This window comes from Callorhinus ursinus, unplaced genomic scaffold (genome assembly GCF_003265705.2).
Source record: "Callorhinus ursinus isolate GAN/ISIS: 27379988/994484 unplaced genomic scaffold, GSC_fseal_2.0 scaffold51, whole genome shotgun sequence".
Lineage (NCBI taxonomy): Eukaryota > Metazoa > Chordata > Mammalia > Carnivora > Otariidae > Callorhinus > Callorhinus ursinus.
In genome coordinates, this window is record NW_027397113.1 from 4,658,052 (window position 1) to 4,683,883 (window position 25,832).

General features: G+C 46.6%; 2 protein-coding genes across 9 annotated transcripts; both read right to left on the reverse strand.

Annotated features, from left to right (window-relative positions):
* Nucleotides 1–1,503: 1,503 nt before the first annotated feature.
* On the reverse strand, nucleotides 1,504–9,184 carry RBM4 (RNA binding motif protein 4). 4 transcript variants are annotated; one of them, XM_073883427.1, is made up of 4 exons: nucleotides 9,045–9,184; nucleotides 7,680–8,102; nucleotides 3,778–4,062; nucleotides 1,504–1,942 (listed from the first exon to the last, which is right to left on the reverse strand). In XM_073883427.1, exons 2-3 carry the CDS (start codon nucleotides 8,089–8,091, stop codon nucleotides 3,779–3,781), a joined length of 696 nt encoding a protein of 231 aa, XP_073739528.1. In that variant the 5' UTR covers nucleotides 8,092–8,102; nucleotides 9,045–9,184; the 3' UTR covers nucleotides 1,504–1,942; nucleotide 3,778. The 4 variants fall into 4 exon arrangements, with proteins under 4 accessions (XP_073739528.1, XP_025735012.1, XP_073739530.1 ...); XM_025879227.2 differs by having other exon boundaries at nucleotides 3,778–4,471; XM_073883429.1 differs by lacking the exon at nucleotides 3,778–4,062.
* On the reverse strand, nucleotides 9,101–24,955 carry RBM14 (RNA binding motif protein 14). 5 transcript variants are annotated; one of them, XM_073883426.1, is made up of 3 exons: nucleotides 24,499–24,953; nucleotides 18,985–19,095; nucleotides 9,101–9,238 (listed from the first exon to the last, which is right to left on the reverse strand). In XM_073883426.1, exons 1-3 carry the CDS (start codon nucleotides 24,833–24,835, stop codon nucleotides 9,219–9,221), a joined length of 468 nt encoding a protein of 155 aa, XP_073739527.1. In that variant the 5' UTR covers nucleotides 24,836–24,953; the 3' UTR covers nucleotides 9,101–9,218. The 5 variants fall into 5 exon arrangements, with proteins under 5 accessions (XP_073739527.1, XP_025735010.1, XP_025735008.1 ...); XM_025879223.2 differs by lacking the exon at nucleotides 9,101–9,238 and adding an exon at nucleotides 15,970–16,854 and having other exon boundaries at nucleotides 17,631–19,095; nucleotides 24,499–24,952; XM_025879224.2 differs by lacking the exons at nucleotides 9,101–9,238; nucleotides 24,499–24,953 and adding exons at nucleotides 15,970–16,854; nucleotides 23,999–24,136 and having other exon boundaries at nucleotides 17,631–19,095.
* Between the last annotated feature and the right edge of the window lie 877 nt (nucleotides 24,956–25,832).

The following is a 25,832-nucleotide window of genomic DNA, read 5'->3' on the forward strand; positions in this document are numbered from 1 at the left end:
TCTACAACAATACTTTGCAAAATATCACTCAAATTATTTGTTGAAGCAATAAATACTGTTAATCTCCACCTTCTGAAACTTGCAAATTCCACCTATCAGACCAAGGAGTGTACCAATGAAAGTGCCGAAGAGTGATGGGTCCAGCTTTTCAGAAAAAAGGGAATCAAAGTAGGCACCACCCTCCAAGAAGTGGGAATGGCAGACCCAGCCAAGGAAGATAAAAGAGACAAATACAAGTAAAGTAACTATAGACTTTACTCATAATCTTCCCGTTATTGACCACTTCTTATCTGTAGAAGCTAATAACTCTTTTCAACCTTAATCCCCTTAACTCCACCAAGTTTTCCTGGAACCGTTATCTTAATCACTAGACCCCCCCAATCATAGACAGCTTGTGTTCAGCAATTATTTATATTTTGAGGATTAGAGGAGTAAAACGTAATATTCAGAAAAATGGTCGCTGGGAGTGTTAAATGAGAGAACACATAAATGACCAATCACGGGGTTTCATAGAGAGCAAACATTCAGTAAGTTACAAGTTATATACATACAGAGTTATTTCCATCTTGGCCATCTATGAATCAGAACCAGTCAGGTAGAAGCCTTAAGTAGAAAAATTGAGGAATCACCCAACTAATGACCAGATCCTTTTCAACTCCCATCACAACCCACCTTTCCTAAAGGCATACAGTAGGTGCTCAATATTTATTGAATGAATGGTTCTAGAAAATACCCTACATGAAGCCTTACTATTTATAATGTTAAAACTGGAACCAAGGTACAGACAAGAAAAAAAATCTGGAAGACATTCTGTTTTGATAGAAGCATGGAACTAAGAGGCAGTGGCTCGTTCTTGCACTCATCCCCAGGCACATTATTAAATACTCTGAAGCTCACTGTTGGGTCCTTTTTCTGTGAAGTACAAGTTAATGAGGTGCTAGTGGTACCATTCAGGTATTCTTTGGATTTTGGCAGAGCTATAAAAACAGATGGTGAAAGGCATCAAAAAAATGTTACTTACTGGCCTAGAGAAGCAGCAGAATGCTGACAGAACCACAACTTTATTTTTCCATATGGCATGAAAAATGAAAGCTGACCTATTCCTTCAAACTCTTCCTTTTCCTAGAACTCTTATCTTGGCAATAAATCAGGCTAGATGTACTGACTGACTGGGTGGTTAGAATGGTAGTAAGAGGCACATGATGACTGCTTTGCAAGCAGGGAAAGACGTGTATCTCAAAACTACTATTAAGTAGTTGGTTTTATTACAAAGGTGGACTAGTGGGAAGAAGTCTTTACTGGAATAAGGCTACCTGCCAGGGTTCTTCTGCACATGACCTCTTTTTCCTTTGGCACCTGTAAGTCCTACCTACAATAAAGTAACTGCAATGATGTTCACCCAGAGCTCAATGTCAAACTTTATACCCTCCCCTTCTCTTCCAGAACAAATAAAAGAATCCAGACACAAGCCCAAGCAAGAATTCTCTCAAAGCACACATACCCTAAGTTGAAAAACCATTTATTTCACGGAAAAAAAAAAAGTTATCCAACTCTATGTGTCTACCCGCCACAAGCCTTTGGGTCAAAAAGACTCAGGAACAGTGACACTCTCATCAAGGTCATTCCCAAGTCCAACACCCACTGGAAGCAGGAGGCGGGGAGACAGCACAACCCCCACCACAGTTTCTGCACACAATGAGGCCTGCTGGGAGAATAGAACATAAATGGGAAACTACAGAAGTACTGAAGAACAGGAAGAACGGGAAAATGGGCAGGAAGGAGGAAAGGAAGAGGTGGTCTGAACTTAGCAAGGTAAATTAAGGTCCACGGTTCCTGAGGGACTGAACGTACAGAGCCGAGAACGTCCCGGAGATGGGGTACCACGAAGGGTGTATTCTCATGCACAACCGCAGCTCGGAATTTCAGCCCACACACATCCCACCTGAAAGAGAGCACAATACAGGGGCTTTACAGCAAAGCTCAAAAGGGCTTTCCTACTTAAAACTTCAAAGAACATCTTTATCAAGTCTGGTAACTTGACACTCCTTTTAAGTTTACTTGTACCCATACCCAGTACCACAATAACCTCTAAAAGTGAAAAGAGCTTGATGCCCAGAGAGTAACTGGGAAGGTCAAGCAATCCCAGGCTGGGGTCTTTCTCTAAATTAAATAGCAAATACTTTTTCATGACAGTAAGCAAAGACAGTGCGTTTCTCTTGATGTTAACATTAGCATTCCTCAGAAAAGGTCATGTCCACATCACAAATTATCACTAGAGGGCAGGAAAAAAAGAAAGGTTTCAATTAGCTCTCTGGGGTAAAAGTCAAAAGTACGTTTGAATCTGGGTTTACTACCAACCTCCAAATTAAAAATCATTCAAGGTCTAGGCAAAAGTAGCATCAACTGAACAAACTTTAAGACCTGAGGGCATCCAATTCTGCCTAGTGAAGAAACTAAAAGAATGTAGTGGAGGGCATGTGTAAGCTACCTATTAAGTCATTCTTTCTTTTCCAGCCCTATCAGTGATTTCTTATCCAATAATCCTAGGTAAGTCATATATCTTCTGCCTTAACTGAAAGATGAGAGAATATCACTCAGCCTGTCATTACAAAATTACGGACTGAAGGTAATGTCTGGGATACACTAGGGGGTACCCAAAACAAAGGGTGTTGAGAACCACCCTTTAATACAACAGCAATCTCAAACACCTAGAGCCCAAAGCTGGCAAGCATCAGAAAGAATATACTCAAGTAGAGCCAAATGGATCATGAGGCTCAAAATGTATAGCAGAGGAAAAAGCCAGAGGACTCAAGGTAGAGCTGGTAGTTCAAGAGTATTAAATGCCCATAACTAGTGGGAAGATGAAGGGAGTGATCTGCTTAAGGCAAAGCTCCCAACCCTGGTGTTCATGCAGATTTATATTAGTATATACCTTGAAGAAGTGGAGTAGAGATGTCCAACTGTGGGACTGTTTTTAAAAAAAAAAAAAAATGAACAAAGTAAATAGGCTCTTATAGGACAGATTCAAAGATAGAGCAATGGAGTGGGCACTCTATTCAGGGAATGAATCTGAGCTGAGTGGAGAAGTTGGATTTGAGTCTATGCCCCAGACTCCTTGTTGAAAGCTTTATAAAAATTAAGCTACCTTTTCTGCTCTCTGCCCCAACTTACCATCAAAGAAGTTTTTTCTGTAAAGCTCACAGGGAGTGAACCGTTCAGGAATGTCAGAAAAATGCTGCTTCAAGATTAAGATGATGCCACCTGGGTAGTCTTCATAGTAACTGGGACCCGAGCAGTGATGACTAGTTAACTAGTTATCAATTTTGTATTACTATAGGTCATATCCGACCTTTCACATAGCACGAAGCAGAACAGGAAACTTGCAAACCTTAATAATGTTGCACACCTAGGAATTTCAACAAAGGCTCTGAGAAACGGCACACCTCAGTCTGAATATATGGGTCCCAGGTTCAGTTCAATTACAGCACAGAGGTGTGACCCAAGATTCATCACACCATTCTTTGTTTTTCCAGGCACAAATAGCATCACACTGACTCCCACTACTAGGAGCCCTGGAAAAATAGCCATGAGGGCTAAGGATGTTTATTTATTTATTTCAAAAAGTTAGGTAGTTAAGGACTTCTCCCTAGCCTCTGAACCATGCTAGTAACCTTACCCTAACCCAGCAAAAGCAAGCAAGCAGGGCAGCCTAAGTGGAGCCTTTAGGCTGCAGGAGGAATGACAAAACCAGAACAGGGGACACCCCACCGCTCTCACCTCAAGCCTTAAAAGGCTGAATACCGCGCCCGATCCGCATACTGCTCCCGCTCATACCGGGCCATGTCGTACAGGGAATTCCGCGCGGCCGCCGAAGCTTGGGACAACTCACTCTCATGCCCGTAACCGTAGCCCTCTCCAACAGTGGGGACTGGGGCTGTAGCGCGACGCAGGGGGCTCCGATCCCGCCCGTAATATGAAGTGGAAGCTGCAGTAACAGCAGCAGCGGCTGCTGCAGCAGCAGCAGCTGTAGCAGCAGCAGCTCCTGAGGTCGGCAACAGGTGTCTATCGTAGGGATCAAGAGAGGTGGAGGTGAGGTGACTGGCCATGGCTGTGTTCTGGACTTGTGGCAGCTGGGACAGGGTCTGCTCTGCGTAATTATACGCAGAGGCAGCTGCAGCCGCCACTGCCTCATAGGACCGGGCAGCACGGCAGCGCTTGTAGTAGGCATCGAGCGCTCCGTACGCGTTGTTGTAATACAACGAATCCCCATAGCTCATGGTGTAAGGTGTACGCACTGCTCCATATTGCTCATTATATTGCTCGGTAAAGTCTGCCACTCGGCCCGAACGATCTATCGGACACTCTTTGGACCAGTGCCCCTCTTTCCCGCACCGATAGCAGCCGCTCTGGTCTCCCATCCCGGGCGCAGTCCTAAGCCGGCTGGTGGACAACTGCACGTGCATTCGTTTGCCTTGAAGAAACAGACGCAAGAAGGGTTGCTATCACTCTTAGTCATAGCCCGCGCCCCTACCCCAGACACCGGTCATAGCAATGGCTTTACCTAGACAACTCTAATGCAGGATTCGTTGCCAAAAGATTTAAACAAAACAAAAACAAAAAAAAGAGTCCACTATATAAATTCAATATAATGACCTGATTTCAGGCAAAGATCAATTAGATGAAGAAATGTTTCAGCTCTAACACCAGTTTAATGCTTGTGCCCAAAAAAAAGCACTTTCATCCTTTGCCAAGTAACTGTAGACAAAAACTACCCTGAACAATAGCCTACTGTCAAAAGAAACTACAGTAAGACTCCTCCACAAGATTCTGACATTTCCCATCTTCACTACCAAGACTGATTTCATTAAGCAGCACAATGCAAAGGCTAGTCCCCTAGCTCCCCACCCCAAAAATCAAAGAGAGTAAGACCCTAAAGTTACCACCGATAGAGAATATGACCCAAACATGATCAGTGGCTGAACGTGATAGGCAAGTTTCAAGATTTCTGGGAAAACACTCATGAATTGGGGGGAAAGGGACAATAAATACACACTGAAGGACTGTCTTCCCCCTTAACGGAATCCTTTAAATTGCTGGTTCTGACAGTCAGTCCACCGAAGATTCTTTAAAATCTGATAGCTAAACTTTAGTGACCTAAGGAAACAGGACAGACAATTCACAAGATGCCTGAATTTTTAAAAAGATTTTGAAAAACATGGAAGAAAAAGGGAAAAGTAGGTGAGAAAAACGGAGAATAACCAGTAATATAACGGATCAAAGAGTTCATTTTTACAAGATTAAAATACTTTTTCTACTTAAACTAGGGATCAGAGAGATTCTAAGAATACACAATAATACTATCTTTTGATGAAAATTACAATTTATATTCTGGAAATAAAAAATATTACTTCTGGAAAACTTAACAAAAGAAACTTTTCAAGAAGTTTAAGGGTTAAATCTTTTCACAGAAAGTTTCCAGCTAACGTGATCTACCAATTTATTGGTAAGCAAAATTCCACCAAAAACTTCCAATGCAATTGGCTATGATGTACCCAAACATGCAGATATGAAAAGTGAACGGTTAGAAGCAAGGGAGAGTCAACAGATAGATCTTCTACTCACCTTAACAATACAGAAATTGGTAAACAGACAATTTCACATGCAAAATTAAAGTCCTGGGAAGCTGGAAAAGGGAAAAGGAGGTGGAAGGATCAAACTACCCCAAAAAATCCTGCTGTAAACATTACAGTGTAGATAGACTGCAAGTTAGGAGCTAAGATAAGCAATTAAGTACTTAACTGTTTTAAAGTGCTCACCTATGTCCCTCTGGCATTTGCCCATGGGGCCATTCTGGCACCTAAGAAAACAAGCGCAACCAAGGAACTAACCTTGCACATTCATGACATAAAGGTCATTAACTAACGCCCTGATCTAAGGATGTGTCAATTCCAAAGCCAGAAAAAGAAAATAAGTCTTTAAAAATATCTACAATTGATGTCTCTTAAATGAGCAAACAAGAGAGAATACACCCAACACTGAAACACTAAAAGGGTTAAAAGACCACCTTCATCAACACTGCTACTCCTTGTACGCAAAGAACTCTACTGAACAGTACTAAGGAAAATAACTAATATTAAGAAAAGCAGTGAAAATATAAATAAGCACAGGTAGCACCAGACGGCCTTCAGTTCATATGCAAAGAGTTATGCCATAAGGACAAGTTGTCCTGTATCAGAACACACTGGCCTCCCCTTACACATGTAACTACTACAAGCAGACACAGCCTCCCATTCTATAACTGGGTTAAGTGGAGAAAAGTGTCCAAAAATTAGGTATCATATCACAAATCCTCCACAAAAGCAGCCTTGACCCCAATTAAGTTGTTGACAGCAAATAATTCTCAACTTACCAATTAAAAAAGAAAAACAAACTAGACCTGAGAGACCAGTGACACTTTTCTTTAATAATGCACAGCAATACCCACGACACAGTGCACCCATTACTTGGGGGAATGATGATCGGACCTCCAGCTCTAAGAAAGGTCCAATTTAAGGGAAATAAACACCCAAAACAGCAGCAATGACTCTTAACAAGAGGAGTACTCAGGAAAGGAAGCCGTAACTACCTTATCTGGGCTAAAAAGGTTGGAATATACTTTAAAAATATACAAGGAGTTGAGGGAGTATCCCGTTAACTTGGAAGTAGTTACAACCAAAGGGAAAAGGCTCTTTTTTGATACTGGGGACACAAAAGGGAGGGGTGGAGGGGTGGGAGAAGAGTCAGCAACTCACCATGTGGTAACCCACACTCACCCTTCCCGACTGCCACTCTAGCCATAGGAGCTCAGATCTTAAACCAAGAAAAGATAAAACCTTCCATATAAAGGGACAATCCATACCATTACTCACGCTGCCCTCCAGGCACACTAACAATCTAGCCAATGCTCTAAGGTTAACCCCCATCTAAATGCTCTATTCACCAAGGATGTTAAGAGTCCACCCTCCAGTACAGTGAAAAAGCATTGCCATTATTGCCCCCCAAACCCCAATATCTCCTCCTCAGAAACTTCTAAAAATCAGGCTTTTATTCTGGAGGGGCCTCATCCTCCACAAACAGAACCTCTTGGTAAAAGCATTAACAGAAAACCAAGAACGATAGTCCTTTAAAGACACCAGTCATCTAAAAACTAGTTATTTAATGATTACTTATCTTTAATGGGAAATTATGAGTTGGGATGGGGGGGGTGGTTTAACGGGGATTCTGCTCCCCAAAGTGTTGCTTAGGATGCTCTTGCCAGATTCTTTTTATGTAAAATGAGGTATAATGCTGATACTGGGCTGAGGCAATAAATTCTGAGTGAACCAATGATATATGCTCTACCAAGAAAAGGGAAAAAAATTAAAAAGACAAGATAATTGGGGAAATCAAAGGAAAGGATTTCTGCGCTAACAGGCATAAAAGTCTTAGGAGTTCCAAACTAAAGCCATGTGGTAGACACTGTTCTAACTAAGGTAAAGCCTCTAAATCCCATGTATTCTCCATTTTAAGTCCATCACCCATAATGCTTCACCATCAACACCAACAGCTGTATCTCTACCCCAAACCCCTCCCTTTACTTATCCAACCTATTTTCTGCATACAGCCTGTGTTCAGTCCTCTTCCCAAAGAGGGTGGTTCACCTTGAAACTCTGTGTTGTCAAGGCCCCTGATGGCCTCCACTGCATCCTCTGCCCGCTCCATGTGTACGAAGGCATAATCTTTCACGATGTCACATTCGATGACTGGACCATACTCCTCAAACTTGGCCCGAAGCTCTTTGTTGGTACAGGTGGGGCTGATATTGCCCACATGCAACTTTGTGGAGGTTTTGCTCTTATTCTTGCTGGCTTCCACGTTGATGTTCACCCCGTGCAGCTTGTAGTGGTGCAGGTTGCGTATGGCATCCTCAGCCGCCGTCTTGTCCTCTATGTGCACAAAGCCGTAGTTCTTAATGATGTCACATTCCAGCACCTTCCCATACTGCTCAAAGAGTGAGCGGATCTCCTGCTCTGTGGCCTCCCGGGGCAGGTTTCCAATGAACAGCTTCACCATCTCGACACAGCCTGCATGGGAAGAAACAAAATTTCTAACAAAAGACCTAAGGCTCGCGTCAATTAAAAACAAAAACTCTAGGAAATATTTCCAGTTTTCCCTTTCTCTTACATGCCCACCTCCACAGAACAATCAAAGGAAAGTGGAAATATGGAGGCCTGCTACAGTACAAACCCGTAAGAATGAGAAAATGTCTGTAATAGAAAGGTCCTTAGTAGACAAAGGGTTTGAAAAGAGCTGGAAGCTTCTAACCAAAATGAATATGAAAATGAGGGCAATACATGCAGGGCTAGAGGTACTGGGCTTTTCTATCCACTGTGAGGTCAGAAAACGAAAGTCTAACTACTGGCTAGCTGAACTGACTACTGAAATTATGAATTAGGTCTTCCTCTCGCAATCGAGCGAGTGGTCACCATTTCCGGAAAACTGGGCCTTTTAACAGCTACGTTTTCGGGTTTCCTTTGGAAGAAGTCAACCGGCGACCCGGGCCAGAGAGCAAGGCATGAGGAGAGTACAGGAAGTGCAGGACTGGGGAACGCCTCTCCCGAGGTGCCATCCTAACGAGCTCCTGCAGAATGGGGAAATGCGTGGCCAGAGAAGGGGGCTTTAGACTCATCAGCCAGACAACAATGTCACAGGGCCCAAGAAAAGGGTTTCAATTTCCTGAGTCTAAGGAAAATGCGGTTATCTATATGGAAACCTCAGGGCAGGAAACCGAGCCAAGTCGGGCAGAAGGCAAGGTGGGGAGAAAGCAGGGTATTCTCGGGGGAGGTCGTGGGGGAAGGGCTGCTTCAGGCTTACCGCGCAATGCCCAGCACCGAGGTCGGCTCTCAGAGACGGGTGCGCAGGCCAAGACCCCACTACGATACCCCTGCAGCCCAAGGGAGTGAGGTAAGATTTAACAAGGGGAAAAAAAAAAAAAAAAGACAGCGGAGGGGCTTGGAGTCTCTCACCCGCACGGAAATCAGCAGGGGCTCTTCCTCGCGGCGCAGACGCTTCTGACAAAACGCTAAAATGGCGGCGGCCGCAGCAGTGACTCTGGGTAGAAGGGGAGGTGAGTGTACCACCGGATTGGCTGCTCAGTTAAGTTAAAGGCAGGCGTTCCCATAGATCCTCTTCCTGATTGGTTACCACCAACGCCAATTACCTGAGAGGCCGGGAAGAGGTGGAGACGTCAGTAACCCCGGAGCTTTTATGCGAATGCCAATGAACGCCTATCTCGCGAAGCCGAAGTCACTGATTGGGCAAGAGGTAGGCGTGGGGGAGGAACTACAAACGTGGGCTTCGCCGGCGGGGTGCGGCCCGCCATTAGGCGGAGCGAGCTAAGGCCCCGGTGTGGCGGTCTTTAGCTTCGTGGCGCCAATTTTGTGAAGCTTCCACGTTTTGCCACCGACACGTGCACATCCTGGCGGTATCCCCCGCTCCATTCTGCCTTCTCCGAATTTGTCCTTCTACACTCCCAACCACCAACCCCTCGCAGCCAAAATGCTATACGATAGGTTAGACCCAAACGCCAGGTAAGAAAAATAACGAAGCTTCCCCACCTGAAGAACCAACCTCCTCCTTTGCCCAAGAATCCACACTGTAGCCCTAGGAGTCCCGGAGCTCCCCTCGCATCAAAACTACTGTCATAGATGGTGAAAGGAATTCTGGAAACGGTTAATGGGCGCGGCTTCAATTAGGTTATAACGGCCTCGAAGTTGGCCCGGTTGGAGGCTGCGTTACTCAGGAGGCGCTGAGACCAGTTCCCGCGAGGAACCAGCCTCCCGGTGTGGGTCCAAGATGAAGAAACGGCTTCTCTGTGCGACCTTGGAGATTGAAAACGCCCCCACCCCGCCCTGAGAAAAAACTGGAGCAGCGAAAATTTTTTGTTTTATTTTATTGGGCGCCATCAGCCAGAGCTGTAGGTTTAAACTCCTAGAACCGACCTTAGAGGAGCCTAATCACATCCAGCTATAAGCAAAATACAATCAAAATAGCATTCTCCAGAGCGTCCGGCTCCCTCATCACATTTTCTTTCTCATCCTTTGGCTTCTTCACATAATCCCGTATTCTTTGAGCAAGCAATGACCCTTTGCGAGGCAGCTTTTGAAGAGAGTTAAAAGCGGGAGTGGGAAAGGTGCTGGATGAAAGAACTTAAAAGGTTATCTATGAGGAAAGGGATCATGAGTGGAGATGACATAACATACAACCGTCCAAAGCGGCCCCAGAAAGGGCGGTGGGGGCCATAAAAAGAAAGGAGTCAAAGTTGTGGAAATGAGTTTTAAAACCGGACATGACTCAGGAATCAAATGGTGGAAATCTGGTCAAGACTTACTCTAGGGTGGGAAGAGCAAAAGACCTAAAAACATCAAAATATTTACAGATGGTGGTCACTCATCGTGGTCCGTTTTCATTGTGGATTTTGATAACTGAAACTGAGTAAAGGCCTTATAATCCGTGATGAAGAAAATCAACTCCATGTTAGTCAGCTGTGTGTGTGCCCTTTTAAGGAGGCCAGCCATCAAATGAGGGTCACCACTCAATCTGCAGGGCAACGCATCTGGTATAGAAATTCTCTCAGCTCCTTTCAGTTTGATCTTCCAAATTTTGTGTCCTCCAACAGCCCTGGAGATAAACTTTCTCCCAAAATACCAAAGCAGATGAGATCCACTCACTCTATAAACTAAGAATCAATCTCTCCAAGCCCAAAGGGGAGAGGACTGGGAATATAAATCTCAGGACCACAATCCATGCCAGTTTGCAGACCACAGCCTCCCCCCTCCCGCCCCCAACACTCTCAATCTAATTTACCTTCTGAAAGCCTTTAAGGTGGAGTAATAGGTTTCATTTTGCAAGCTCATCCAACTGAGTAAAAGCACATTAAATTATCACCTGATTCTTAAAACCCACTGCAACTTGAAAATTTTCAAACTCACCCTGGTTCTTGCCAGAATCTCCCAATCTCTTTAACAAACACCCCCTCACCCCCCCCACACACACTATGCTCCACCCCACACACCCCAAACCCCAAATATGCTCCAGTACACTGGCTTTTGTTCCAAGTTCATTCAGACTGGAATGTTCTTTCCCCAAGGTCCTTCGATGGCCACCCCATCTAAAGACGTCCCCCTACTCCAACCCTACCTTAGAACTCCATGCCATGACTTCATGTTATTTTTCCAAATACTTACCACCACTTGAAATCCTATTTGTTCATTCCATTTATTTCTCCTCCCTCCCCCAACAAATACTTGTTCAAGGCAGGAACTTTTTCTTCTTTCCTATTCTATCCTCAATGTTAACTGCACCTGGAACATGGTAGACACTCAATTATTTGTTGACTAAGTTAACACAAGGGTGAATGAATGCAAGACTTCTTTTGGAAACCAAAAGGAGAAGTACTTTGGATTTCCAGTCAGTATCAGCTTAAGACCATGGACCCTTAGTTCTAAAAACAAGCACTTTTATCCTTATTACCCAGTATGCTTTCCAGTCTCCCTCAAACAGAAAAAGCAGGGTGCCCAAAAGCCAGGGGGTAACCTATGCTATAGCTTTTGATCATCAGGATGACCAGCTTGACAAATGCTAAAAAATGAAGCCTTGCGTAGAAAGATCTGTTTGTAGTTCAAGCATCTCCATACTAATGTTGACCTATCCAACTCTATTTTACTGAGTACTAAAGAAGCTTAATATTCATCCCTTAAAAACCATTAAGGTTTATAAATTAAAAACATCTGGTCCAAATCCTCTACCTTACCAACCCAACTATGCAAAACAATTGAATGCAGAATTTTAAAAGCACCGTGTCCAGAACACTTTAGATGCCATTTGGGTGATTTTTAATTTGCTGATCAAGTTACCAAGCACCTAAAAGGTAAAGTGACTTGTCCAAAGTCATCTAGAAAGCTGTTATCTGTCATAGCCAAGCATAAATATACATTATTCTCACTGCAGACCTTGAAAAAGACAAAAGTGCCTGGAGCCTGGACTCTTGAAGAGAAATAAGGGAAAAATCCAAACTGGGGGGGGGGGGGACACTGATGTCAGTGAAAACCATTCAAGTGTGAATAATCTATTACATTCACACCCTTAGGGGTGAATATATATAATTTATACATGTTAATAACTCTGGCTCCTGTCCAGAAATGAGTTATTGGTTTAGTTAAGAGCTTAAATTAAAAACCAGTATTCTCCAGGGATGTCCAGACTGGCCTTCCTTGAGTAGGCCAGTCAAGCAAGCTTCCTAAGCCTCTGATTCCACTGGCAGCTACACTCTCTTATCCTCCCCTTACTGTCTTTGCACGTTCCCTACCCCATACCTTTCTTTTCCATACCCAAGGAGAATCTGATCTCAGGACACTGAAGTGTTGCCTGAGACTGGAAGTCACAAAAAATGGTGTAGTCCATGTCCTACTTCACTCCTAGGTACCACTCATTTAAAAAAAATCCAATGCTTCACTGTTACTCATATGTGCTGCACTCACACACTCACACCTACATCCAAAGCCCTTTGCTCAGATGTGTGCTCCACTAGGCCACCCCAAACTCCCCAAAATGTTCTAACTCATGTCTGTGAGACAGCTAGCATTTAAAGAGCAGTGAGGTCCTACACTTGACACATGTTCTCATGTGATCCTTCTACAATACTATGATTACAAGCAAAGTCCTGGACAGTTAATTAAAAATACTGGTTCAATCCCTTTATCTACTTTCCAACTATGTGATCTCAAGAAAAGTTATTTAACCTACAGCCTCAACTTCTCATTTATAAAAGAGGTTTAAAAATACTTAATGGCATTTGGATTGCAATGAAGATCAAATGAAATTCCTGTAGGAAATGCACTTTTAACGGTGCTTAGCAAGTGTTCAATGTTAGCTATTACCTTCATTTTATAGATGAAAAAACTGAGGCAGAGTTCCTGACATGTCCAAGATCACACAGCTAAGTGATAGAAACATGATTCAAACTCAGGAAACCTGATTTTAGAGCCAACACCCTTAGTCATTCTCTCTGGGCCAAGTCAATTTTCCAACCAAACAAATCCCATTTCCAGAAAGTTTTAACTTGTGGAACTGCCTCTTCCTCATCTTCCACTACCCTAGTATTGTTTAACTGTAACTAGTTGATTGAGGTAGGTCCTGCCTCCCCAGATTATAAATTCAAGGTCAGCCCAAGGGCTCAGCTACGTGAACACTGTATTTCCACTACTATTGACACACAATATTTCAAATGATTTAGAGCTGTACTTAAAATAATTTTAAGAACGTCTTTTTTTTTCTTGGAATATTCTAGATTCTACCCTTTATGATCTCTCTAAAGATAAAAATTTAGGTGAATATAAATTTTTCACCTGCCTTTTTTAAGATTTTATTTATTTGAGAGAGCGAGAGCACAAGCACGGGGGAAGGCAGAGAGAGGAGGAGAAGCAGACTCCCTGCTGAGCAGGGAGCCCGACGCAGGAGGCTCGATCCCAGGATCCTGGGATCACGACCTAAGCCGATGGCAGACGCTTAACCGACTGAGCCACCCAGGCGGCCCTCACCTGCTCTCCATCTTATCTTCTCTATTACCCAAACCTTCTATTACATACAGTCCATAAACCTAGGAAATTTATTTTCATTATGACCTCAGTCATCCCCTGTTACGGTCAGCTTACTTGGCTTGATAGGACAAAATGACTGGAGAACCAACAGTGTGTGCAAACACTGGTAGAGCTTAACTGATGGGCATGACTAGAAGAGCAGCCTACCCAGAGGCTGACCTCTCAGGGACAGTCCCATTACCTCCAGTACAAGGGATGGGGCCCCAGGCCTACCCCAGACAGAATTTGAAACAAAGTCCAAACCTCAGAAGAGAGCAGATTGACAAGGTTAGAAGCCTCTATTTAATCTTGTTCCAGGAATAAATCATCTTAAACTTCTCCAACGAAGGCCAAGTTGTAGAGGTAATAGATGCAGAAGTGCAAAAATCTGAAGGGACACTGGGAGCCCATATTCCCCACCTCTTACCCCAAAACACACATTAAATGTCTGTCCTCCCATTCATTCAACCCAACCATCTCCAAGTTATAGGACCCAGGAACTCAGAAATCCACTAAAAGCAAAGTATGAGGAGTGGGCTATAGGATTAACACAGGTGGCATAATTTAATATATAAGAGGGAAAAGCGAATTTTAAAACAATCTGCAAGAAAGAAGAGAATGACAAATGTTTTAGCTTTGTAGTCTCTTTTACTTAACGAAAAACCTGAGGGCTGAGACAGCAAGGGCATCAGGATCTAAAGATGACAGGCAGTTAAGAGTGATCATCTAGGCCAGGTCACTCTGAAGAATTTGGGCTGCAATAAAGAACACTGGCCCCAAGAGCACATTAAGCTGTTTTTCACAGGAACCCTGGGACTGGGGTAATGGCAGAACCCTCACTGGAGAAAAAGAGAGACAGAAAGCCACATGACAAAGAAATATTACAAATACACAGGCCACAATCACAGCCCTGTAACCAACCCTCTATTTTCCAGAGTAATAACCAGAGCTAAGCTTGTTAGCTTGGCCCTCAGATCACCCCACCCTCCCTGCAGAAAAGTGACAAGAAACCTATGAACTCCCCCTCCCAGTCCTGTAAAGAAATGAAAAGGAACAGGAAAGCACCTGGAAGCAAAGCAGTGAGCAGAAAGAGAAGGAAAGGAACTATGGCCCCAGTAACCTCTGAAATTACCCCAGTTAGCATCCACAAGAGCTCATGGTTATAAAGATCATATACTTTTGCCCGCTGGGCAGAGGGAAGAGAACATCTGGGGGCAAGCTACTCTGTCACAGGCAAATTCACGAGAAACCAGTGAGAGGCAGAAAAGAACCCACCTGAACTCCACTTGATTGACACACACAAGTCCCCAAAATCGCCTCCCCCAGCAGGCTCCCAAATCGAATCTCTAAAGCCCCCTTTCCAAAAGGAACATCGATAGGTTCATCCCCAGCCAGTCTTCTTCTATTCGCTCATTATTAGTAAGCCCAAGCCTCCATCTTGTCCCTGGCTGGAACTTTTTTTTTTTTTTTTTTTGGCCAGGCCCTCTCAACAGCCCCTCGCCCCCCATCCCAGAATAAAAGTATAAAAAGAATCTTCAATTCCTCACTCTAACCCAGGATCCCTACTTGGGTTATGCTTGTACCTCACCCCCTTCCCAAACTGTGAGGATACCTTCAACTATAAACCCAGCAAGAAAACATCTGGAAACCCTAACAAATGGAGACAGGGTGAGTCTCAGGGCACCATTATGGCAGAAGTTGGCAGGACGCAGGAAGGACGCTCCATGGTGATGGTTCAACAGGCGGAATACCAGGGCTATGGCCAGATCCCCCATACCTGCTTCCAATTGTCCCTGCTCCTTTCTCTAACCACAGGGAAGTACCAGACACTGACATCACCCCTACCCCACCACTGGCTCCCTTCTAGGTCCCAGCTCCAGCATTCACTCAAGTCCACCCCCTGGAGGATCCACTAGACTTGTAAGCACCAAAGCAGCCCATTTCCTCACTTCTCACTTGAGAAGCCACACCCAAGAACCACCCTGCTGGAGCACAGGTTGTTTCTGAACTGGAGACAAGTTAGGAGAAAATGGGCAGTAAATATACTGCATCTTGGTGTGATCAATTCAAGTTAAGGGCTGAGAAAAGTCCAAGCAACTTGGTCTGGACTCTCCAGTCCTAAAGATGGCAGACTAGCAGGACAATGATGACCTAAATCCCTCTGGGCAGCAGGATAATCACTAATTCCCACATTCAAACCCCTTTCCGTAACTGCCCTGGGTTCTCCAGCTGCCTTTCCTTTAGCTATCATGTCTTCCTGGATGTCAAACTGGCTCCTCTGAAACTGAGTGCAATCAAGACAATGACAACCAGGTTTCCAAACTGCAAATTGCCCCAAGTTTTATTTGTAGTCCATACAAAAGGGAAAAAAAAATCAAGGTTTTCTAACACCACCTACTTGGGGAGATGGGGATGTGGGACTGTGCCACTCAGCATCAGCTAGAACATCGGGGGGTCAGTAGGGATTTGGACATATACCAACCGACTGTCCCGACAGGAACTCAGTCTCAACACAGTCTATAGAGGGACAAAGTCAGGGTCCCCTGGACTGCTGGCACAGCTTGGCGCATAGGAAATGGTTAAGCTAACCCTTTCCTGGCCTCCCTCACATCTAAAAAGAAAAAGGCGCCGCCGACCTCAGCTGCAGGTTGCTTCCCCATCCAGACGACCTTAAATATCGCGCAGAAAAATAAAAGGGAGCCAGGAAAAAATAAAAACATAAAAGAAATTCCCATCCTGGGAGATGGGAGGCAGGGGAGAGGGGAAACCGCAGATCTAGAGCCAGTAGCAAGATTTGCTGCTGAGGCGAAGGAACAAAGTAGGTTACTGCCGAACACTCAAAAGGACCATCTCCTGGGGAAGGCCCACAGGGGAGAGGGGATGAAAAACCGCAAACAGGAGAGGTATGGGCCAGTGGTAATAACCTGGGTCTGCACCCTACCCCACCTTTCCTCTCCTTCCCTCCCTGTGGTGTCCCATCCCAGGACGGCCCTACATGCGGCGCTGGTAGCCAGAGTGCATCTGAGCTGCCCGCAGGTAATCATTATAGGAGCCCGAATAGCGTGCGTAATCGGAATGGGCATCGGGCAGGCGACGGTAATCCAGCGAGGACTTTGTCGGCGAGCGGCGGAACGAAAGCTGCGACTCTGATAAACGGCGGTAATCAGAGAGCTCGGCTAAACGCCGGTCGGAACCATACCTAGTCGAGAGAAGAAGACAGTTGGTGAATGAGACAATTGAGGGGAGGGCTCCAGGTGGGCATGGGGGAGATGCCAATGGGGATAGGGAGGGTGTGATCAGATTGGTCTCCAACAAACAAGATTTTGTCAGAAGGCTCATCACCCTATCCAGGGCAAGAAATCAAGCCTGGTTCAACTCAGTGGGAAACCAAGCCCACCACTGAAGCCCTCCCTTCTCAACTGGCCAAGGTGGATTTGGTCTACATTCCCAAACCACAAACAAACTATCCCCCCGGGCCCTGCACAGAAAGACCTTGGTTGTTTATCAACAGAACGGCGGACAAAAGCAAGGTCCCCAACTTCCCAAAGAGTGGACGCACCTCATACACCTTGCCTTCAGCCAGTGAGTGCCAAAGGGACTACTCTTTCAAACCCACCCCACCAAAGCCAGGACAACCACATAACAGGCTTAAGGATCCTTGAGACGGTGGGAAAGGTTATGGGGCCACAATCCTGCAGGCAGTAGCTCCAATGGCACTTGGGCTAGCCTAGACAGGTGACACTTATCCCAGCCTGACTAGCTGGTACTACCCCAGGCTGAGCACTAACGCTCCACCTGAACCCTGGTGACCAGAGAAGTTCACAGACATCAACCCCCTCAGCCTTTGGACATCCCACGGGAGTAAAGGAGAGAAGACCAAGGGAGGGGCCAATGGCTCCAGTTTCCCTCCCATGCCAACCTCAGCCCCTTGCCCTAAGCCCCAGCTGGGGGCAGAGGCGGGGGGGCATACAGTACCTTTTCGACATGGCGACAGCCTTTTTGTAGGGATCGTCGTAGCTGGCCCGGGGTGGGGAGAGGCGGGTACGCTCATAGGGCGGCGGGGTGCTGTTGGCGTTGGCAACGGCCCCCTGGGACATGGACAGGTAGGCTGCAGACGGCTGACCTGCCCCATCGTAGGCATTGCCCGGCTGGCCACGGTAGGAGGCAGCAGCCTGGGGATGCTGCTGGGCAGCATAGGAAGCAGCCAAAGAGGCTGACGACTGAGTGCGGTACGGAGCTGCCAGGGTGGCAGAAGGCTGGGCCCCGTAGGCAGCTGCAGCACCATAGGAGCCAGTGGCCGCAGCAGCTGACTGAGCCCCATAGGAGCCGGACAGGCCCATTGATGCTTGAGCCCCATAACTATTCAGCTGGGTCTGAACAACCGGCTGGGCCCCATAGGAGCCAGCCATTGGGGTAGTGGCTTGTGCAGCGTAGGCAGCTGGTTGGCTGGCATAGGCAGCAGCTGTAGCTGGCTGTGCCACATAGGCAGCCGGCTGGGAAGAGTAGGAAGCAGCCTGTTGTGCAGCATACGGGGCGGACTGGGCATTGTAAGAGGCCGAGGGCTGGGCATTGTAAGAAGCTGCCTGGGCCCCATAAGCTAGTGAGGAGGCTGCAGACTGGGCCCCATAGGAGGCTGCCTGGGCCCCATACGAGCCTAGGGAGGAAGCTGCTCCCTGGGTGTTGTAGGAGGAGGCAGCCGCGCGAACCCCATAGGAAGAGGCAGCCTGTGCGCCGTAAGAGGATGGCTGGTTACCATAGGAGGCAAGGGAGGAACCCTGAGCCCCATAGGAGTTGAGCGAGGAAGCCGCAGCTGGCTGACCCCCGTAGGAGGAGAGGGCCGAGGCCGAGGGCTGGGCTCCACCATATGGGCCAAGCGAGGAAGCTGCAGCAGACTGGGAGCTAGGGCTAGCCAGCTGGCCCCTGTATGGGGCCCCAAGGGAGACAGAGGGCTGAGCGCGGTAAGAGGCTGCCTGTGCGGTCATGGGCTGAGTCCGATAGCCGACACCCAAAGAGGCAGAAGGCTGGGCCCTGTAGGCAGCTCCCAGCGACACTGAGGGCTGGGCCCGGTAGGTGGCAGGCTGGGCCGTCAGAGGAGCCACGTAGGAGGCTCGGGGAGGTGAACGGCGCAGGGGGCTGCGGTCGCGACCAAAGAAGGGTGGTGTGGGCTGACGGGCTTGCCCATCAAAGCCACCAGTGCTGTTGCCAAAAGCCTGCTGGTAGTCGAAGGTGGCAGAGAAGCCACCAGTTCCAGGGAATGCCGCATCCCCAGCCCCTGGTTTCTTGGTCTTGTCCCCAGACTGGATAGCCAGGCCGGGCCCCTTCTTCTGACCCTTGGTTGAGAGTTCCACGTTGATGCGCTTGCCCTTCACTTCTTTGCCGTTGAGCTGCGCGATGGCGGCTTTGGCATCTGCTTCCTTCTCCATGTGAACAAACGCGTAGTCTGATAAAGCAGCAGACAGAGGGTTAGCAATTAGGGGGGCAGGGCATGCTACCTGATGGGTCCCAAACTGGACACACAACAGCACCCAGCTGTTGCCAGCTACCTCCAGGCCTCCAAACCCTCCTCTCCAGGAGTATGTCATAAAACATGGCTCCCACATAACAAAGCTTCCAGACTGTCCCAAGCAGTCACCTTTCCCTATGGCCTTCTCCCCACTCTTCCCTTTCCCCCTGCTACCTCACCCAACTTTCTGACGAGAGAAGAAAGAGCAAAGATGAACACAGGAGAAAAACCTTTCCAGCTCCTCTAAGTGTAAACCACCTAACAAAACACAGAAAAGGTTCCTGGATCACTCAATTTTTCAGTGTTCTCTAACCCAAGTCACCAAACACTACTGCTCACCTTTGAAGTTTAACTCTGAAACACTAGAAATGACCACTATGTCTTAGCATGCATGACCCATGTCTCAGCCCAGGGTCCAATTAAAGCGAGAGAGCTAGACTGCAACACACAGTTCATTAAATTCCTCCAATGTGATCTCCCCTTTTCTCAGAGTACTTCTGTTTTCAAAGTATTTCCATGCACAGGCCTTCATTTGGGCCTCACAACAATCCTGTGAGGCAGGCAGAGCAAAAGATCATTATCTCCATTTTACAGGTGGGCAAACATGCTCAGAGAATTTATATGGCTTGCCCTAAATCAAAATCAGAGCCAGGAACAAAATCTCAGTTCTTCCGTGCCCCTTCGCTATACCAGTCTATCCCTGAGAAGTCCTGTGTAAGGCAGGACCGTGTAACAGGACTAGAAATTTTAAACTTAGAACAGGAAAAGCTGGAACACATTTAAGCCAATGAGGTGTGGGAATGGAAACCAAGCCTCCTGGCTGAGTTCAGGCTCAAGCCCCCTCCCCCAGGCTACATCATATCCTCTACTTGTTCCTCTTCGAAGGACAGAAATATACCTTACCCCTTGCACTCCTGTTCACAGAGCGACTGTTTACAGGAAAGATCTGGTTTCCTAGCTTCAAGGTGAGAAGCTGCAATTACTGCAGCTTGCAGGCTCTGCTAAGCAGGTTACCCTTGAGGTCCTCATTCAGGATCTGAATGAGCTGTGGTGGGATATAGACTTAAGACAGGATGCTACTCTCAATGTCCTACTCATCTACCACACAGAAGAAGACAGTATTAGATTAGAAGGGGGAGGAGTGGGAAGAAATTCTTATTTATGTCCAAACTCACAAACCACAATGGTGCCAGTAGGATATGAAAAACAATGACAAGATCATGCTCATGGGAAATAAGGCCATGCACTTAAACCCATCTGAATCTGTGGCTACTTAGTACCAAGTACCAGGACCCCATCTCTCTCACATCAGTTTAGGAAATGAAGAACTACCTGAATGAAATCACTAAAATTCCATTCTTGAAGATAAGAAATCCTTTTAAATAGCCTTGAAATAAGTATCCTCTAATGTCTAGAAATTTTCATACCAGGATGCCCTCTCTAGCTGTTCCGAGAAAGTCATTTTTCTCAATGTGAGGCAATGCCACCAACCTGCGTCTCTTACAAATGAAAATAAAAATATAATCAACAAGTGAGAAGTATGGTATAGCACAAGGAATCCTGAGTTAGGCACTTAAAAGCCTCAGTTATAGATCCTGATATCACTGACTTGCCAAATCTGTTCTACCCACCTCAAGAGTTAGGAGATTCAAATAAGAAAATAAAAGTGACTTGCAAAATATAAATAGCTATATAATGGTAAAAAATTATGATGATTATTTAAAGACTGATTATGATGATTATTTAACCATAAGCTTCTCTCCCTACAGAACATTATCCTTCATTTGTAATAACAAAAAACAAAAGCTACCATACCGTTTGTATATGCAAACTTACAACTGCCGGAGATGATAAAAAAACAAAATGAACCATCACAACTCTCAGTCCTCACACCCCCATGGTCAGAACCTTATTTCTTACCTACCAATTAAGGCAAAAGTGTTCCTTTTGGCTTAGCCACAGGGTACTAGAACTCTCCTGTGGTCTCTCACCTCCACTTTGGGTAAAGGTAGCTAAAAATAGATACTGGTGGTCAGAGATCTGGTTAAAAGCAGAGGCTGGGCTGACCCTCCAGAGAATGCAATGGCAAACAGAAAATGGGAGCTTGTAGGCAGATTAAGGGAAATGGAAAAAAATCTCCAGGCAATGAGAGAATACTAACGAATGGTATTACAGTCCTGGCTAACCTACCCACAGATTCCTGAGACTGTAACAAGCTAGGGAAAAACACCCAAAAACAAAAACTTCAAACAGTTTACAAGAGCAACAAGACATCCCACTGTCTACTCCCTATTTAGCTGGGTTTTGTTAAGAAACGGACCAAATTGAAATTTGAAAACTGAGATTTCACAGGTAAAATTCAACTGACCACCCAGATGAGTTATATCACTGATTTTTGTCACTGATTTTTAAAAAAACCATCAGACAGAATTATAATCAATTTACATCAAAAAGTTCCTCAGCCAGACGTTATAAAGAAAAGTGTGACTTGGGTTGTCCAGCTGATTCAATCACATCGGGGCTAACCCTATCACAGCCAGCAGCCAAACCAAGACCTAGCCCTATCAAAAATGCCCAGGAACCCACTTAATCCTAGGATGAAAAACCAGAAATCTAGAGAACTCCAGGAACCCACCTGCCTGAAGAGCTAGTTCAGCGGCTAGTAACCACTGAAAGAAATCCACTGCATTTAAAGGCACTAGCAAACAATGTTTTACACAGATCATCTATTGATCTGGTGGCATCACAATTCCTCTAGCATCAAAGTTAAGAGAATCCAGAAAAATCAATTTCCCTATCCTGAGAAGAGTAGAAATCTCCTAACTTTAAACTACAGATTTGTGTACAAGAGGGTAAAATGGCCACCTACAAAAAAAAAAAAAAAAAAAAGGAAACCGTTTCCTCTTCTGCCTTTCAGACCTCCCCTGAAGCCTAAATGGTTCCTAAAGCTGTCAGCAACTTACATACTTCATCTTTGAACACCCAACAGAATGTAACCCATGGACAGTAGTTACAATCCACTGTTGCTATGGAGATTCTTGCTCTATAAATCAAATCATATCTAAGCTTCAGGGGTAACCAAGCAACTATGTTTTTCCTCTGTGAAATAAAACAGAACTGATTGTCCTGTGCAACCTCAAGCTTCTGTGCTTTTCAAAGACCTCACAGCCCAACACCTGAAGACTCGATCATCGAATGCCTATTCCCAACCCAAGAAATTAGTTTTTATAAAGCCAGAACCAGTCTCTTCTGCTACATTCCCAACTTAAAAACTTCACTTTCTTTCACCGCAGAGAGACAGAAAAGCCTCAGTGGAGAATATGATAAGTCAAATTTTTCCCAGAGCCTCTTACAGCGAAGTATATCAGGACCTCTGTTATGTACCAGGGTAACTACAAATTAACAGCTAACCACTACTCCCTGATGCAGTTAACACATTTCTCCTAGCTCAATGTTTACAAAAGGATAAAATAGACAAAGCTTTCACTTTTCACTAAGAGTGAGCCAGGAGTTCTATAAACCACATGCAGTGATCCACTTCACCCTCCCCACCACTGTCACTTGGTTTCAGTCCAGAGCGAATCCAGACAAATTTCTGGTTTCTCTACCATCTGAAAGCAAGCTTCTTGACCAATGAGTTCCATGGAGACTGTCCCCTCAGATGCTAGTTTCTAGATTCCCAATCTAGTAGTCATCTTGCCTAAGCACAAAAGAAACTTAGTAGATCAATTAAACACAAAACTCTCATAATGAGTCATGTACCCCCATCCATTTCCTGGCCAGATGCCCTTCCTACTCTAACTCTAAACAAAAGCAAAAATCAGTGCACCATACAGCCTGCCTTAGAGCACCGAGCAGGAAAGCCTGATTCCGGGTATTCGTAGACTTGCATAACCTGAGCTGAGGGAAAGAGAATGCAGTATTAATGCAGAGCAAGGAATTGCTCCTAGCAGTGGAGACCATGACCCTTTACACTCTCCCAGTTATAAAAAGAACAAAGAATGGCCCAAAAGATAAGCCTTTCCAGGAAAGCAAATGAAGTGTCTTGGTGGAAATAAGCACCTGCACTCATTTATTTCCTATCCCCAAAACTTTTCACACAGAATAAGGCAAGGTATGAATCCAACACCAGGAGTAGGGCATCAGATGCTCCCCCAGGTTGCATCCTTCAAGATGGCAAAGCAAAGTTAACTCTGATCTGTTCCCAGAGGAAAAGAAACTGGCCACAACCACAAGGGCTATCCCACCAAACCCTGCCAACATAAAAGAAAAAGAACTTACAGGATAGGAACCTAGACTACAAAAGTCAACTGGGTCCCAAAAAGGAAGTCAGGCCTAAATTACAGTGATACATTTTTCTCGAAAGCAAACTAGGGATCTACCCTAAGGATAAGACTACTCCAGCAAAAACGAACAGCAAGTAAATGTGTTTTGCCATTGTTTAAGAAGACCTCTCACGCACCCCTCTCCATGTCCCCCTCAGCCACAGAGTATGACCCCTCGCAAAATCACCGACCTTATAAAAAGAACACTGCCCCGAGGGCATGGGCTGGCAAGTAGAAGCTAAGGAAGAGGCCTTGATAAAACAACCCTCCTTCCACATTCAAAAGGTCCGGGTTTCCAGTTTATAGATGTAAAATCGAGCCCAAAGGAAAAAAACCCAAGTTTGAGGGACTTGGAAAACAGCGTTGCCACGCTTAACCCATCTAACAATACTGAAAGGCCAAAGTGATTCGGAAGGGGCCCCTCCTGTACCTACGAGTAACTACACCCATGAGTAGACCCATGCCACACAAAGCTGTAAGATCCCAGCCCGAGAAACGTCCAAGGGCCCCGTTACCTTCCGCTCGGGAGCATTCATCGGGAGGGAACACGAGGGTGGCCTTGGGGCGTCAGCCCCCACCTTTTCCCTCTTCCCTTGCTCTCTGACCGACGTCTGGAGAGAAAGTGGGGAAGTGGCGAAATCTTCCCCGCTCCATGATCCGGCTTGTGCCCGTCACTTCCCAATTTCCGCTCGGTGCCAGGCCCAGGAGACCAGTGGAAGGCGCGCCCCCGGTACACTCCCAAGTCTCTCAGGCGCGTCCCCGGCCCCGTAGCTCGGCTCACATTGGCCGCCGAACCCACCCAGAGCCGCTTCCTCCCATCTGGAGAATGGTGCTTGGACCGCAGGGGAGGAGGGTGGCTCTACCCAACGCTCCCCCAACACCTCAGGCCTCGCTCCCGCGGACTTCCCCACCCTCCCCAACCGCGCGGTGACCGACCCCCGGGAAAGGGGCGTGGCTAACAAGCAGAGTGCCCAGAGCGCGCCCGCGCCCCCGCCCCCGCGCGCCCCCGCGTTACCTTTCACCACGTCACACTCGATGACGCGTCCGCGGCGCTCGAAAAGGCTGCGCAATTCCTGGCTCGTGCACGCAGCCGACACATTGCCCACGAAAATCTTCCAAGTGTTAAGAGGCCGTGGGCGCGACATCTCCACCACAAGCGCGCGCCCCGGCCGCAGCTCGTGGCCGTGCAGGGCCTCGATGGCGCGCAGCGCGCCTGCGTTCTCGCGCATGTGCACGAAGGCGAACTGTTTCATGACGGCGCAGCTCATGACCGTGCCGTAGGGCGCGAAGAGGGCTGCTAGCTCCTCTGGCGTTGTATCCGCCCCATCGACGTTTCCCACGAATATCTTCATTTTGCCGCCGCAGCCGCCTTCCCGGAGAGCCGGGACCTCTCCTCCAGCGACAGGCGAGACGTCCGACCGGCCGGCAGTCCTCCCCAGGAATGGCTGGCGACCGAGAACCCCGCCGCGCAGGCGCTCTGACCTAGCCAATCGGGGCCGACATCCCGCGCGTCCCACATCCAATCAGAGAGGCTGAAAGAAGATGCGCTCAGGTGCAGCCAATCCCAGAGGGTCTGGAGCCCGCTCGTTAGCGGAGGGGGCGGGAAAGGGACGACGGCGCGCGACCAACCGCCACTGCCGGGGGGAGGGGGAAAAGAAGGGTTGGAGAAGGGGGAACGCGCGCGGGGAGCGTCGGCGGCGGAGAGGCCTAGTCGGTGAGACGGGGCCTCTGGCCCGGGTGGGGCCGGGATCGGCGGGCCGAAGGAAAAACTTTGTTCAGTCGGAAGTCAGAGCTCCTCCCATTCTGGCAACCTACGCCAAACCTGGAGGTGGCAGCGAGCGTGTCTACGAGAGGGTCAGGCCTGGCGGAAGAAATCAGGACAGCCGCCTTCAGTCAGCAAACTGCCGCCTCCAGGACTGTGCTGGGCTGTCTAAGGGGCCTGAGAGGCATCTGCCCCGGGAAGCCCTCGTGCTGTTAATTCATTCTTTGGAAACACATTCCCTGATGTTGCTGAAGTCGTGGCAGAAGACGGAGACTGAAAATCGGAGTTTCGTCTCTGCCTTTATGGAATTTCCAAAAGAGGAATAATGAGATGTATCTCTCTTGTGTGCGTTTGAAGTTTTCCACAATAAAAAGTTTAATGAAACAATATTAGGTCAGAACAGTCCCCGAGGGAAGAAAAGTTGAGCCTTAAAAAAAAAAATTTTTTTTAAACCAATAGATGTATGTAAATAAAAATATTTTGCATGGCAGAAGACATCAAAAACATAAATACATGTGACAAACTCAGGAAAATATCTACCTACATGTTCATTCTACTCATTATACTGAGCACCTACCAAATGGTTA

Bases quoted from the DNA above. Each gene is read 5' to 3' on its own strand.
- RBM14 (XM_025879223.2), bottom strand. From the start codon at position 24,835: ATGAAGATATTCGTGGGAAACGTCGATGGGGCGGATACAACGCCAGAG. The intron at 19,096-24,498 runs GTAACGCGGGGG...CTGCTTTATCAG, and splicing joins CGAGTGTGACGTGGTGAAAG to ACTACGCGTTTGTTCACATG. The intron at 16,855-17,630 runs GTACTGTATGCC...TCTCTCGACTAG, and splicing joins GCTGTCGCCATGTCGAAAAG to GTATGGTTCCGACCGGCGTT.
- RBM4 (XM_025879227.2), bottom strand. From the start codon at position 8,091: ATGGTGAAGCTGTTCATTGGAAACCTGCCCCGGGAGGCCACAGAGCAG. The intron at 4,472-7,679 runs GTGAACCACCCT...TGTTTCTTCAAG, and splicing joins TGACAACACAGAGTTTCAAG to GCAAACGAATGCACGTGCAG.